The sequence below is a fragment of the Nomascus leucogenys genome, chromosome 18 (assembly GCF_006542625.1).
Source record: "Nomascus leucogenys isolate Asia chromosome 18, Asia_NLE_v1, whole genome shotgun sequence".
NCBI lineage: Eukaryota > Metazoa > Chordata > Mammalia > Primates > Hylobatidae > Nomascus > Nomascus leucogenys.
In genome coordinates, this window is record NC_044398.1 from 7,033,345 (window position 1) to 7,048,809 (window position 15,465).

A 15,465-nucleotide genomic window follows, 5' to 3' on the forward strand; every position below is an offset into this window, starting at 1 on the left:
TAATTTGAAAGGGCATGCATTGGCTAAAGATGTGGTAATAGGAGCATTAAAAAGGTAATAATAATGATAGCAATACATTGATGCACACCAAATACATAAAAATCCATGAGTTCATAAAGATGTTCCAAAAAAGAAAGTAATCAACCACCTCTGGAGTTTGCTAGATCAATTAATGTATTCTGAAAATTACTAAAGAAAAAGTGAAATATTAAACTTCATTGTTTGATGATATTTTTAATACATATTTGCAGCCTTTGTGTTACCAAAGTGGATTTGGCCATATTTGTAATGTAAGGCTTCAACACATTTTCCTGTGATGTGAGCTTTGCCTGCTAAGATGATTCTGAAACTAACTTTGCCCAATTTTGCTTTTCCTATAATTTCATATGAATGAAATCATTCATTGTGGTCTTTTGTATTTGACTTCTTTCATACAACACTTTGTTTTTGATATTCATCCATGTAGGAAAATTTTTTATTGTTTTTTATTGCTGAATAGTATTCCACTGCATGTGCTCATCACAATTTGCTTACCCATTCACTAGCACTTTTCCTGCATCTGCTGAAAGGATTGTTTTCCCCCCTTTATTCTATTAATTCTGCCAATTACATTGATTGATTCTCAGATATTAAAAAAGCAGCTTTGCATTCCCAAGATAAGCCCCACAGGTCATGATGTATTGTCCCTTTAAATGTTGTTGAGTTTCATTTACTAAAATTTTGTTCACGACTTTTGTGTCTATGTTTATGAGTGATATTGGTCTGTAACTCTCTTTTCTTTTGAAGTCTTTCACTGGTTTTGGTATCAGAGTAAATCTGGTCTCATAAAATGAATTCAGAAATATTTTTGCAATGCTCATTTTATGCCTTGCAGAACTTTGAGAAACATTATGCATAAAGTGTAACATGACAGGTGTCATTCAAATATATGTCTCAAATATAAAATAATCAGTTTTTGCCTTGTTCTTTCTTTTCCTAATTTCCATAACAAATATGTCCTATTCATCTTCACATCTAGTTTGAAGTTGGCTGAATTAGTGAGTGATTTATAATCACAGATTTTAGAAAATTAGAGCTAAGCGATTTTAGGGACTGTTGTCACTATATATCTAGAGGGGGAAACTGAGGCCTTTAGAGGTTGCCACGCTCTTCCAGTACAGAGTACCTTCCCACGCTTTACAGGTTCCCATCATGTAACATTCATTAAAAGCCTTTATGGGTAGGAAATGTATAAAGTACCTGCTGTGTATATATTTACATTATAAAGTTTACGTATTCATTCTTACTCTTTTTCCTTCCCATGAAGGCACACACTGTTCTTATTCTTACAATCTCAAAGAGAGAGCAGCGAAACAATGAAACTTCAGGATTATGTGGCCTGGAGGCTACCAGTTGAACTGGGCATGCTCAGTCGCCAGGCAGATTTTTCGGTGAAGTGGAAACTACAACAGCGCGTACCGCGCGCGGAGGTGGGCGTGCCCTCGTGAAATTTAGAACGTTGCCTCAGCCAATGGGGCCTCGCGGCCGGCTGGCGGGGCTCCTCATTGGAGCAGCAGGGAGGCGAGCAGAGGGCCCCCGGAGGGAGCCGCGGAGGTGCGGGTCGAAGAGGCCGGGCTACGTCGTGCCCTGCGCGTGAGCAGCTGCAGCGGCAGAGGCAGCATCCAGCGGCGGCGCCAGCAGTTCCAGCCCGTTGCTTTACTTTTTGCTTCACCGACATAGTCATTATGCCGAAGAGAAAGGTAAGTCTTACCAAAAAAAGATTTCAAAAGCCTTCAAATTGTGCTTACAGTAAATCCTGGCATTGCAATGGCTCATGCAGAACGCGCGCGGTAGTAACCCGGGGTTTGGGAATCTTTGCTCCTCCACGCTTGTTTTTAGATGCCTGTTGCAGACGTTCCTCTCTCCCTCTCCCCTCCACCCACTCCGTCCTCATCGATCTCTTAATGTTACTTTCTCTCCAGTGACGCGGTTCCCCCTCTTTTTGAACTCATTCTCGCTGGAATGTTTTCCACCCCCAACAACAAGAAGCAAAAGCGGCTTTCCATTCCGAAAGGGAGTTTCCTCTTTGCAAACTGCCAGGTTGCGAATTAGTGTGAAGGGAAAACAGCGAGAGGAGAAAAACAAGTACAAGCGTAAGGATAGGGAAGAAAATAAATCAGGCAAATGTTGGGATTATTCCCATGCGGCTGTACCCGCGGGCTGGGTGCGCTGCGGTGGCTCCGAGGCTTAGGGAGAGAGAAAGCCATGTTTAAAATAGCGCTCACCCTCCTGCTCGCCTCCGCTGCAGACCCGTATGTACCAACTCCAGTGTCAATCAGGGCTGGAGCCGGCGAGGCGGGGCCTGGCGGCCTGGACCTACCCGCAGTTCGGGGCGGGAGCGGCGGAGTTGGCAGCGTGGAAGACGGGACGGCGCCGGGGCGTCCAATATGGCTCGTCCAAGGTCAGGGGGCCACCAGGTCCTCCCCAGCGACTGGAACTCACACTCGGTTGGGGAAGGCGGGGTCCGCGCGCTATCCGCCCCTCTGCGCGTATAGCGAACTGGAGTCATTTTTGTCTTGTCTTCCGCCCCTTGCGGACTGTCCCCTTCTGCGCAGGCCCGGGACACCAACTACCACATTCGGGGACACAAATCTCCCTCGGGGTGGGGCTTCGACTTGTCCCGGGGAGGGGAGGGAAAGCTTTCCTCCTCCCTGAGAAACCAGTGTGTGATGGCTGGTTCCTAAGCAAGTGCTTTGCACCCTCCCACCGCCAGCCTCAGTGTTTCCAACAGTGTCAACGAGTGTGGGTATTAAATTTGAAGCAAACTTACACCTAATATCTTGCTTTATCAAAGACCATGGACTAATTTGTGTGTGAGAGTGACTGCATTATTTTAAAATATTGAAGTTTTAAAAATTCAAAAGCTTTCCCCTTCTTACATGTTATTACTAAGAATTGGGTGGAAACTTGTCTCCTCCCCACTTTTTAAAAATAATAATAATTGAAAGTGTTTAAAAGTCTTAGAGTTTGTTGTGCACATACTGTGTCCCTCACGCTGTGCAGAATTTGACTTGCATTATCTCATTTAATCCTGAAAACAGCTTGAGCGGTGTTACCCCCATTCAGCTGGGACTTAAAGACATAAATTGCCCTGCATCTCACCAACCAATAACTACTAGTAAAGATTTAATCAGATGCTATAGATGCCAAAGTCTTATTCTCACCCATTTCGTACTCATTTACGAAAGGGTGGGTCAAGAGGAATTAAGGAAATCCAAAGGTACTCCCAGTTTAAGAAGACAGATGGCGTATTAAGAGCACTAATACTTGAGATTTATTATTTAAACTTAATTTTATGAAGATATTTTCTAGCCGTGTTTTACTAGAATTAGGATATTAAGTGATGTCACTTTTCAGCATTTTGACTGAGGGTTAATGATGGGTTGGAAATTCTAGTAGAGACAAAGGAACTAATTATCAAGATACGGGTTACAGAGTAAGTGAGCTGGAGGCCATCTTTTTTTCCTGGGAATTATAACAATTGTTTACATAAACAGTAGGTTAGGTGTGCACACTTTATGCACAAGGAACCCTTCCTTGTTTATTCAAGGGCCAGAGTTGCTGAAGCCATTATTCTCACTTCCCTGTCTACCTCTCTCAAGGAGACAGAGGGAAGGGAAAAAAAAAACCAAAAAACCCCAAAAAAACAATAAAATAACAACTACGGTTTTATTTCCCTGGAAGGCAGGGAACCGCCCATGCATAAGCTAGCCAATGGTCCCGAGACTAGGGGCAAAACTGTGTACAGGCACCTGTGTGTCATTCCTGAGGACATCAGAATGTTCTCCGGTGATGGAAAACCACTCCTTGATTAGTAGGAAGGCTTTCATTTATACCTGAAGCCTAACGACCTCAGTTGGTACCTGGGCAGGAACAACCTCAGATTAAACACGGCTATCATGGCCATCCCATCTATCAGTCAAATCTTAGAGCAGCTTCATGGAATCCTGAAGTTCACTGGAACTTATGTGAGGAACCACTGTCATTAGGTAAAGCCTGCTTAGATACAAAAAAGAACTGGAGACAATCCATGCATATCTCTTCAAGATCTTCAAAGCTGGGGTAACTGCCAAAGCATTTACATACTACACAATATTTTTCTTGACTAAAGAACTGTCTGCTGTACAATATAATAAGCTTTTAAAATGTCCCATAGTACTTTTTTGCCTTCTTAGCCCCCTGTATCAACCTTTCCTAGAAATCAAGAAATGTTATTTAATGAACATCTGAGTAAGTTGTTCTGCAGAGCAAGAAGTGGTACAGATAAAGTCAATGAAAACATCTGGAATCCTAGCCCTGTTGTAATGCTGTAGGGACATACAGTTTTTGCCCTCTTGGAACTTGTGTTTAATTCAATGAGGTAATAAGACTAGCAGCATAAAACAGTTGAATAACACTAAAACTGTGTATATGTTCCAGAATGTGTAGTTATAGATCCCATAAGCAGTAGGACAGATAAGGAAAGTTAACTTTAGGCTGGTCTTAAAAGTATGGGTAGGACTCAAATATACAAAGAAGAAGTCAGAGTCATTTTTTGTTACCAGGTATTCAAATGTGTCTCCTGATTGTATCTTAACATGACCAGGCCTCAGTTTTGCAACTTCAGGGCTGTAATATCATCTGAATTAATATTAAAATGTTCTGATGACATTTCTTGGTTTTATGTGTATCTTTGTGTGTGATAGTCATCGCTACATTAAGCCAAGTGGTTTTTTATAAATGCCATAGTATTTTATGAAGTAATACAGCACTTAGTGAAGAGTTCTTCAGTGCATATTATCTCTAAGTTGGTGAGATGTAAATAAAAGTAAGTTTCCTGTATTTATTAGATAATGGATGGTGGGTGAGTGGAATTACAGGAGAAATTATAACATTCATGGACTCAGTGGTGAGACAATGAGTGATTGAGTTCTGGACTGTTCTGGCCAGACATCCACAAATGCCCGCAGTGGTCATGTTGTTATGTGATGATTTGATGTTCTACAAAGAGACATGAGCCAGCGAGGCCTAGAATCACAGTCCTGGCATGATTAGCAACAGGAAACACGTTTTTACATCTTTCTTTTTATTAATATTTTCCCGTTCCTTATCACTAGAACTATTTTAAATGTCTAGTGTATCACATCAGAAATTCTCTAATGAGGCAATTTTCCATGAATGTGGCATGTAAGCAGTCATGTCTCTTGACACTTAAAATAAAGGTTTAAGGAAGGAAAGCCCATCTGCCTCTAGCTTTGAAATTCAAAATTAGGTTTTTATCTGTTTCCTTAAAAGGGAAGGCCCAGTAGCAGTAGCACTGGGCTTGTTAGCACAGGGGATGCTTAACTAACCATGATCAAGATTTGTGATAGTTAATTTTGAAAAGAGTATTACTTGTCATAACACCAAAAACAGAAACTGTAAATGAAAACACAGATAAATTTGGCTACATGAAAATGAATATTTCAATATGGAAAAAAAACTGTTAACAAAATTTTTAAATTTATGAAAAACTGGGAAAAAAATCTTTGTACCACATATCACTGAAAAAGGTTTGCTATTTTAAAAAGATAGCATCTCACATTTGCTTATGGAAAAGATGTATATCTTTATAGGAAAGTAACGAAGACTCAAGTAGACAAAAATGTTTAGTTTTACTAGAAATCAAAGAAATGTACAATATTAAGAATAATGAGGTGTAATTTTTAAAATAACCAATCTGGTTTAAAAAAAGATTAAAAGTACTTAACTGGCTAGTGCTGAGGGATATAGACACTCGGCACTCTCAGTTATGAGAGTATAATTTCCTTTAAAACATTTATTGAGTATAATCTACTTACTATAAAGTCCATTCATCCATTCAAAGTATACAATTCAGTGATTTTTAGTAAAGTATAGAGTTGTGCAACCATTATCATAATCCAGTTTTGTAACATTTCCATCATTCCACAAAGGTCCCTCATGGAGTTTATAGCCAATCCCCACTCCCAGCCTAGCCCTAGGCACTAATCTACTTTTGCTGTGTCTAGATTTGCCTTTTCTGGAAATTTTATTTAAAAGAAATGATACAATATGTAGTCTTTTGTGACTGATTTTTTCACTCAGCATGATGTTTTTGAGATCAGTTTGTGTTGTAGCATGTATCAGTACATCATTCTTTTTTATTGTCCAGTAGTATTCCATTGTGTGGATATACTCGTTTTTGTTTATCCTTTCACAAGTTGATGGACATTTGGATTGTTCCAGGTTTGGATTATTATCAGTCATGCTGCTGTGAATATTTGTAAATAAGTTATTGCATGGACATATATTTTCATTTCTCTTGGGAAGATTTCTAAGAGTAGAACTGGCGGGTGGTATGAAAGTCTATGTTTATCATTTTTCTTTCTTTTGGAGACGGAGTCTGGCTCAGTCGCCCAGGCTTGAGGGCAGTGGCGCGATCTCAGCTCACTGCAAGCTCCGCCTCCCGGGTTCATGCCATTCTCCTGCCTCAGCCTCCCGAGTAGCTGGGACTACAGGTGCCCGCCACTACTCCCGGCTAATTTTTTTGTATTTTTAGTAGACACGGGGTTTCACCGTGTTAGCCAGGATGGTCTCAGTCACCTGACTTCGTGATCTGCCCGTCTCGGCCTCCCAAAGTGCTGGGATTACAGGTGTGAGCCACCGCGCCTGGCCGTCTATGTTTAACATTTTAAGGAACCTCCAAACTGTTTTCCAAAGTGCATGAGTTCTAGTTTCAACATACTTGTTCATACTTGGTATTGTTGATTTTTTGCTTATAGAGATTCTAATGAATTTTAATTTATATTTCTGTAATAACTACTGACAATAAGCATCTTTTCACGTGTTTACTAGCATAATGTGTATCATATGTGAAATGTCTATTCAGATATTTTGCCCGTTTTTAATTGGGTTGTCTTATTATTGAAAGAGTTCTTTATAAGTCTCAGATACAAGTCCCTTATCAGATATATGATTCGTAGATATATTCTCCCAGTTTGTGACTTAAAAATATTTTTTTTTTCTTAATGGTGTCTTTTGAAGAACGAAAGTTTTTAATTTTGATGAAATCCATTTAGTGTTATATCAAATAAATCTTTGCCTAATTCAAGGTTACGGATATTTCTCATAGAGGTTTTATACTTTTAATTCTTATATTTAGGTGTGTTATCCATTTTGAGTTAATTTTGTGTGTGGTATGAGGTAAGGGTTTAAATTCATTTTTTTGCTTGTAGAAATCCAATTATCTCAGCACTATTTGTTGAAAAGACCATCCTTTCTCCACTGAATTGCCTACGCACCTTTGTTGAAGCTCCTTCATAAATGTAAAACTTTATTTCTGGACACTCAATTATGTTCTATGGTCTGTATGTCTGTTCTTATACCAGTGCTACACTATCTTGACTAGGTGCAGTGGCTCACACCTGTAATCCCCACAGTTTGAGAGGCTGAGGCGGGAGGATCACTTGAGGTCAGGAGTTTGAGACCAGCTTGGGCAACATAGTGAGACGTCATCTCTTCAAAAAATTTAAAAACGACACTATCTTGGTGTCTTGATTATTACGGTTTTGTAGTAAGATTTTAAATCTGGTAATGTCAGTCCTTCACTTTTTGTTATTTTTTCCCAAAATTGTTTCTGGCTATTCGGTCTTTTATGTTTTCATGTAAATTTTGGAATCCCTTATACATTTCTACAAAAAAAAAAAAAGCCTGCCATTATTTTGATAGAGACTGAATTGAATCTATAAATCAGTTAGGAAAGAATTGCTCTCTTAGCAATATTGAGTTTCCCAGTCTGAATATGAAAGGGCCTGACATCCATAAATGCTTGCTGAGTTTGATTGAGTTAAATATTGATATGGAATCTATATTTGAGTAAAGGCTCCAAAATGGTAGGGCTGTACATTTAATTATTCATTTGCTCCATGTTAAACATTCATTGGGCATCATCTTTATGCAAGATACCATCACCTTGGGAAATTAAATGAAAAATTACTGTTTTTTTCAACCCGAATGAGTAAATGCCCTTGTTTTTAAGGATTTTTCTGTCTGATGGGATAGGTAGAACACATAAACAAGTATTTATAATTCATGCCAGAAAGTGATAATGAGCCACAAGAGAAGCTATGAGCAGTGAGCATTCAAAGGTTTGGCCAGGCTGAATGTCCAAAGAAGAAACACTGCCTAAGAGTGTTGTTCGGTTAAAAGGGTTGGAGGTTATAGCTTTTAACCACCCTGTTGTGTTTCAGAAGTTGTCTGGTGCCATGTTTCTAAATCAGCACAAGTTATTTGATTGATTACCTATTTCTGAATTAATTTTGTTTTGTAATCCTAATTTTACTTTACCTTGAAGTCATTCATGGCTCTGATCTTCCTTTCATCCCCAATAGCACCTAGCACAGGTAGTGTAAATATTTGTAGAATAAATGGATGAATAAATTGTTTTCAAAGGAAGGGAGTAATAAGTTTAATCATTTCATACTAAGTAGGTTTAATTATTTCATACAGTGGGAAAAACTCCAGTATGGTTCTGGCATTCGCTGTTTATTAGCTATATGATCTAAGGTAGGTTCCTTAACCTCTCCCTAAGCTGCTAAGTTCCTAATTCTCTAAGACTCAGTTTCCTCTTCTGTAAAATGGGAATAATGATATGCTCTATTTCATTGCATTATTATGAGAATTAATTGAGATGGTGAATGCAAAGAACTTAGCCCAGTGCCTGATATGTGTAAAACAGTCGATGGATGTTTGTTGTGATTATGAGATTTTTAATTATTAAGAGAATCACAGTGAAATAACAGGCTTCTAACAAGCACTAGGCCTCCACTTTGTGGGATGACAAATGGTGCACACAGTAAGTAGTAGGGAGCAAGCAGATCCCACCCTGATGTCAAATTCACTGCAATGATAGAAATACATGTTTAATCACCAAATAACAAATGGAGTGTTTTTGAAAGAACATAAGCTTTAATCTTGTGCATTTTTACATGGTTGGTTTTTCTTATGGAAAAAAACGTGTTTAAAATATCTTCATATAACGTTAAAATTCCCCTGGAAGATCAGGTACCAAGTGATCCTCATTTCCTATATCTTTCTGCCAAAACATTGCTTTTGTTTACACCAGAGTTAAATATATTCCACTTTCCTGCAGGGTACAATTTGGAAATGGTGACTGAAATAAACACCATTTAAGCTGTCTGCTTTCACAGTACCTAGAGTGTTGAAATATGATGTTAGTCTCCTGAGTAATTTAAAAATCACTGTCGAAGTTAACAAACCAAATCAAAATGTTGAATTCTTTTTCATTGGTTACTTACTTATTGTACATTTCACTGTCTTCTTAGAAGAATTCAGTCAAATCACATAGGGGTTCTTGGTCAAGCTATTTATTGAATCCAATATTCTTCTACCTTGCGGGCATATCCAGAAACAGGGCTATTGAGATATGCCCAAGGCAAATACGTATTCAGTCACACGTAAAGTAAATGATATGCGCATTCAGAAGTAGGAAGATAGAAAAATGGTTTTAAACTTCGAAATTGGCTCCAAAATTTAATATTTTAAGAGAAATGTATGTTAGTAATTAACGCAAATATACTTACTACTATTAAAATTGAATTAATGTCAAAATCGAGCTATTTCCTGAATGCCTGGGTGTACTAGACCTGAGATACGTGTTTTATATTCATAATGCACCTTAGTTTAAATAAAAATGTGAAATTATTATAAATAAATGCGAGAGGAGTATTAGACTATAATTTCATTTTTCACTTTATTCTCACAACAGTTTAATGAAGCAATTTCATCTCACAGCTAAGAAAGAGGTCTCTTTCTATGAGTCAGACTGTTTTTAGCACTTTGCATTAATAATGTTAATTCTTCCAACCATCCAGTAAGGTGTGTCCTCTTCCCGTTCTCATTTTACATATGAGAAAATTGAAGCACCAAGAGGTTAACAGACTTCCCCACAGCACCTGTGATAAGGAATGGCTGAGTTGGGATTTCACTCCTGAAGTCTGGCTCCAGAGCCTGTGATCTTAACCAGTGAGCCCTGCACCCTTTCTCAAACAACAGAGGAAAATATTGGGATTTAGTGAGATTAACAAATTTCCTCTGGGTCACACAGCTAGAAAGTGATAGAACCAGCATTCTAATCAAGCCCTCTTTTACTCAGGAATTTTGCTATTAACTATTACACCATAATACTTTCTGTGTATGTTTATTTCTAATAACCACATGTATTTTTATTTTAACTACAGTGCGTAATGAATGAAACATGGAGGAATCAAGAGTTACGTAAACATGAGTGTTCATTTGTTTAAAATATCTTTATTACAATATAGGCTGGTGCCATGGTTTCTAAATGCCAGTTGTAGAAAGTTACCCAACAAGTCATTATTATTTGTGATCCTGCCCTAAGGCTGGCCTCAGGGTCCAGTTCTGTTCTTGGTAAGAGAGGAGCATTACCATGAAGTCTTAGAGGTATTTCAATAACTAGGGGACTGTAGGGTCGTAGACAAGATACACATATGCAGTTTCCTCACCTAAATATTGATTGTTTTGAGTATTAAAAGTCCAACTCTTTATAATTTTCTCAGATTCCACTGTGAACTGCTGGATTTGCTATTTCCATGATATATTGTCTTCATCAATTTGCTATATATAGAATAATGGGAATACTCCCTTGTGAACAGGAACATGTAAATATGCTTGCATATTATACAATATATTGAGGAATTTTAATGTAAATAGTAAGCCGTCATTACCTAGGGACTGGGTTTAAAAAATAAGTAGATGCTTTTGTTTTTGGAACACGTCAAGAATAAAAGCTTAATAGCTAGGAAAATCCACTGGACCTAGGACTGGATGGATTTTTATTTAGGTGTGCTGGATTACCAGTTGACTGATGTTTTATTTCAGGTGTTATTTTTTAAATGTACAAGTGATATTTTAAAATTATATTTTGATTATTTTGACCCCATACAATGAAATACAAAATCTACCCTGAGAGGTATTGGTTTTCTTATTTCTTTTACTTTTTGCTCGCTCTTTGTCTCTTTCTTAGGTGTAAACTGTGAGATGTTTTTATGATATTGGACAGAATTAGTTAAGTCCTACATTGTAGAAATTCATGGTATTAAGAAAAGTAAGGCATGACGTATATGGGAGATAAACGTACCAAGGACGAAGTTATCAAAATGTGAAGCTTTAAAGGCTCCTTAAGTTCCGTATGTATTTTATTTAATACATTTTTTAACAAACTACATTCTGACTACTTCTCATTGCTTTACTTTACCCCTTAAATACAATTTTTAATCTTACCTGTCCTTAAGCAACCATATGTAGATCACATTACAGCCAGCTGATTAGTTTTGCAAAAATACAAGGAACATCATAACTGTGTTTACCATTTGCCAGAAGTTAATGTATGTCCGAGCAAACAGGAAAATAATAAAGTAACCATCTGGTAACATCTCTTTTAAGAGTCCTGGTATAACAATACAGAGACTTTGGTCTAGTGTGAATTCTGCCACTGTTTACCTCGGGAAGGTCACTTGACCTCTTGGAAGCTCTACTCTTCATCTGTACAATGGAAATATTAAGACTGTGCCCCTGTTTATCTCAGAAATATTGAAAGCATCAAATGCAACAACCGTATGGAAGCACACTGAACATGTAAAGTTCTACAAAAATTATAGATGATTTGGTGTATGTTTTTGGTTTCAATACTGAGATAAAAACAACCAGATCTGTGCGTATGACTTTTTAAAAACCCAGAATAGTACTAAAATTTTACTCAACTCAACATAAACTATTTTTAATAGGTTATTGTTCATTGTTATTTCAAGAGGCTCATGAATGATGGAGAATAGGAAACACTCCTTTACTTATCATTTGTTCTTTGGCTAGGGCTACAGGTTAAATCATTTCCCAAGCTGGAAGTCTTTTGCTCTTCTAGAATCCCAGATCTGCACCCAGTTTTGAAATTAAGAACACTAACACAAACCACTTGGAATGGTGTAGTGGGTAAGAGTATGAACTCTGAGCCAGCCTAGAAGAGCTGAATTCCAGCTCTTCTGTTAATACTTACCAGCAAGATTACCAGCTGACTAATCTTGGGCAAGTTATTCAACCTCTCTGGCCACAATTCCTAGTTTATAAAATGGATATATAATCATGTTTTACCAACCTCTTAAGATTGCGGTGAAGATTAAATCATTTCAAAAATTGCCTTGCACATAATTGCAATACCCATCTTTATTATTCTGCTGCGCCCCTTTTCCCTTGCTTTCCTGATACCCCAGTGCTTGGCATTCCCATGATGTACACATGGCACTTCTATAGTGTGATAAATAAGTACACAAGTAGCTAAGTTAGTCAGGTGAGTGAGATCTTAAGGTCCATCTTAACTAGTTTTACTGGTGAATAAACTCAAGTCTAGAGAAGTCAAGTGTGAGCCAGACTGGAATTCAGGCTTCTGATTGAGCCGCGTGCTTTCTCCATGGCCATGTTTGTACAAAACCACAGCACATTAAAAAAAAGGTAACTCTAGTGAAAGGGACAGCTCAGACCAAAGAGGTTAAAAATATTTAAACTTCTTTCTTTTTTTTTTCTTTTTTTTAGACAAGACAGGCTAGAGTGCAGTGCAGCCTCCACCTCCCAGGCTCAAGCGATTCCCACACTTCAGCCTCCCAAGTATCTGGGATTACAGGCATGTGCCAGTGTGCCACCATGCCCAGCTAATTGTTTTTTGTGGGTGTTTGTTTGTTTGTTGAGATAGAGTCTCGCTGTGTCACCCAGGCTGGAGTACAGTGGCGCGATCTCGGCTCACTGCAACCTCTGCCTCCCGGATTCAAGCGATTCTCCTGCCTCAGTCTCCTGAGTAGCTAGGACTACAGGCATATGCCACCAGGCCCAGCTAATTTTTTGTATTTTTAGTAGAGATGGGGTTTCACCGTGTTAGCCAGAATGATCTCCATCTCCCGACCTCGTGATCTGCCTGTCTAGGCCTCCCAAAGTGCTAAGATTACAGGCCTGAGCCACCGTACCTAGCCTTGTGTGTATTTTTAGTAGAGACGGATTTTGCCATGTTGACCAGGCTGGTCTCGAACTCCTGGCCTCGAGTGATCTGCCTGCCTCAGCCTCCCAAAGTGCTGTGATTACAGATGTGAGCCACTGTGCCTGGCCTGTATTTCCTTAATATTAAATATAAACCCTCATTATTGAATTGTGTGTATTTACACTAATAAAGTTTCACTGAATATACTGGCACACGACTTTCTTTATTTTTAATTATCTTTTATATCTGATTGCAAGAGAAATATTTTCCCTACAAAGTCCTCAGAAAAGAGAGAGTTGCTGTTTATTTCAGTTCATTCAAAGTCTTCTAAAGAAGCGTTCTTAATTACTACTTTTATCTTGAACAATAAAATACCATTTACAAAAGACATAGTAGCCTGCAGTGACCTTAATCAATGTAATTTGAGTTTATAGAAGTCACCTGTTGGAATTGATAAGCCAAGCAGGGGAGGATATGGAAAATAAATTTAACATAAGTTTGATTATTAATCCCATGAAGGGACCTCTCAATTCCAAGTATTGGATATTTAAAGATTACTTTAAACGCAATGTAGTAATAGAGGATCCCAGACATACACCTACAGGATCAATGAAAAACTACCAAGCCATTGTTAAACATGGCTTGGTGGCTTTGAGTAAAACTTCCAGTGTCTGTTTAATGTGTCATAGAAGTATTTGAATTTAAGGAGACTACCTTTTAACTCAAGAAACCTTATAAGAATTTCGCTTTTTTTGCTGCATCTACTGCGAGAATGAAGACCATTCTCAGCAATCAGACTGTCGACATTCCAGAAAATGTCAACATTAATCTGAAGGGACGCAGAGTTATCGTGAAGGGCCCCAGAGGAACCCTGTGGAGGGACTTCAATCACATCAATGTAGAACTCAGTCTTCTTGGAAAGAAAAAAAAGAGGCTCTGGGTTGACAAATGGTGGGGTAACAGAAAGGAACTAGCTACCGTTCGGACCATTTGTAGTCATGTACAGAACATGATCAAGGGTGTTACACTGGGCTTCCATTACAAGATGAGGTCTGTGTGTGCTCACTTCCCCATCAATGTTGTTATCCAGGAGAATGGGTCTCTTGTTGAAATCCGAAATTTCTTGGGTGAAAAATACATCCGCAGGGTTCGGATGAGACCAGGTGTTGCTTGTTCAGTATCTCAAGCCCAGAAAGATGAATTAATCCTTGAAGGAAATGACACTGAGCTTGTTTCAAATTCAGCGGCTTTGATTCAGCAAGCCACAACAGTTAAAAACAAGGATATCAGGAAATTTTTGGATGGTATCTATGTCTCTGAAAAAGGAACTGTTCAGCAGGCTGATGAATAAGATCTAAGAGTTACCCGGCTACAGAAAGAAGATGCCAGATGACACTTAAGACCTACTTGTGATATTTAAATGATGCAATAAAAGACCTATTGATTTGGGAAAAAAAAAAAAGAATTTCATGGACAGTGCCCTCATTTGTGGAGAGAATTAACCTTGTGTTAAGTAGTTATGTGTTCGTTTTAGCTGAAGAGCGACAGAGTTAGGTATAGGCACATTTCAGACCTTTCTCGTGGTGTGTTATTTGAATTTTTTGGTCCCAGAGTGGTTTCCTTGTTAACCAATTTAATACTGGACTGCTTTTTTCTCCAGCCTTGAGTTTGTAACAAAAAAAAAAAAAAAAAAAAACCCAATAAAAGTAATAATTTTAAAACATTGGCCAGCAAATTAGAAAAAGATCATCTCAACGTAATGCACTCCCTAGGTTAAAAGAAATGATTGTTGGTCTCTTTGCACTGTTATATATAGCATTAGCTTTTCCTCGTTACCATGGATAACCTAGGAGTTGAGATTGGATTTATTCTGGGGCTGCTGGCAAGTGGTTATTTGAGTTTCATAATTACTCTAGGCCTTCAGCTAATTCGCTGAAGTCGTAAAACAATAGCCTTTGTCACTTTAACTCTTAGAAGTAAAACTAAGTAAGTAACTAAGAGCCTACATGTACCAATGAATTGGTCCTACATGTACCAATGAAGGTTTTTTGGAACTTTAACATAAGAAAGGTCCAACACTGTGCTGAAAATCCTGAGCCCTCCTCTTTCTTGTCTTGCATGGGCTGAAGATCACTCCTAGTGCACTAGCGTTAAACTTCTCTGCCTCCTGCCTCTCCCTCAGTGTCCTTCTCCACACTAACAAAGCCACAGACTGCTGCCATCTAAAGCCGTTCCTAAGCAGCTGTTGAAAGGGTGTAAGGATTTTCTTACACTCTTCTGATACCTTCCTGAGTTTGGAGGGAGAAAATTGGGCTCATCACCCCACAGTGCCTGTTTATGTTGTGGTAACCATTGTTTACATGAAAGAAGGTCAGCAAACCTTGTTG

General features: G+C 38.4%; 1 protein-coding gene and 1 pseudogene across 7 annotated transcripts in view; both read left to right on the top strand.

The window, feature by feature from the left end:
• The first annotated feature begins 815 nt into the window (after window positions 1-815).
• The window catches only part of HMGN3 (high mobility group nucleosomal binding domain 3), a 35,250-nt gene continuing 20,600 nt past the window's right edge, over window positions 816-15,465 (top strand). For 5 of the 6 annotated variants that reach the window (XM_030798901.1, XM_012497031.2, XM_030798902.1 and 2 more), the window contains exon 1: window positions 816-1,739. In XM_030798901.1, the coding sequence (XP_030654761.1) occupies window positions 1,725-1,739 (15 nt within the window). In that variant the 5' untranslated portion in view covers window positions 816-1,724. The remainder of the gene's footprint in view (window positions 1,740-15,465) is intronic. The other variant, XM_030798903.1, reaches the window with a different exon arrangement.
• On the top strand, window positions 13,822-14,527 carry LOC100594315 (annotated as a pseudogene). Its single transcript, XR_001113510.2, has one exon. The product of XR_001113510.2 is annotated as a 60S ribosomal protein L9 pseudogene (transcript).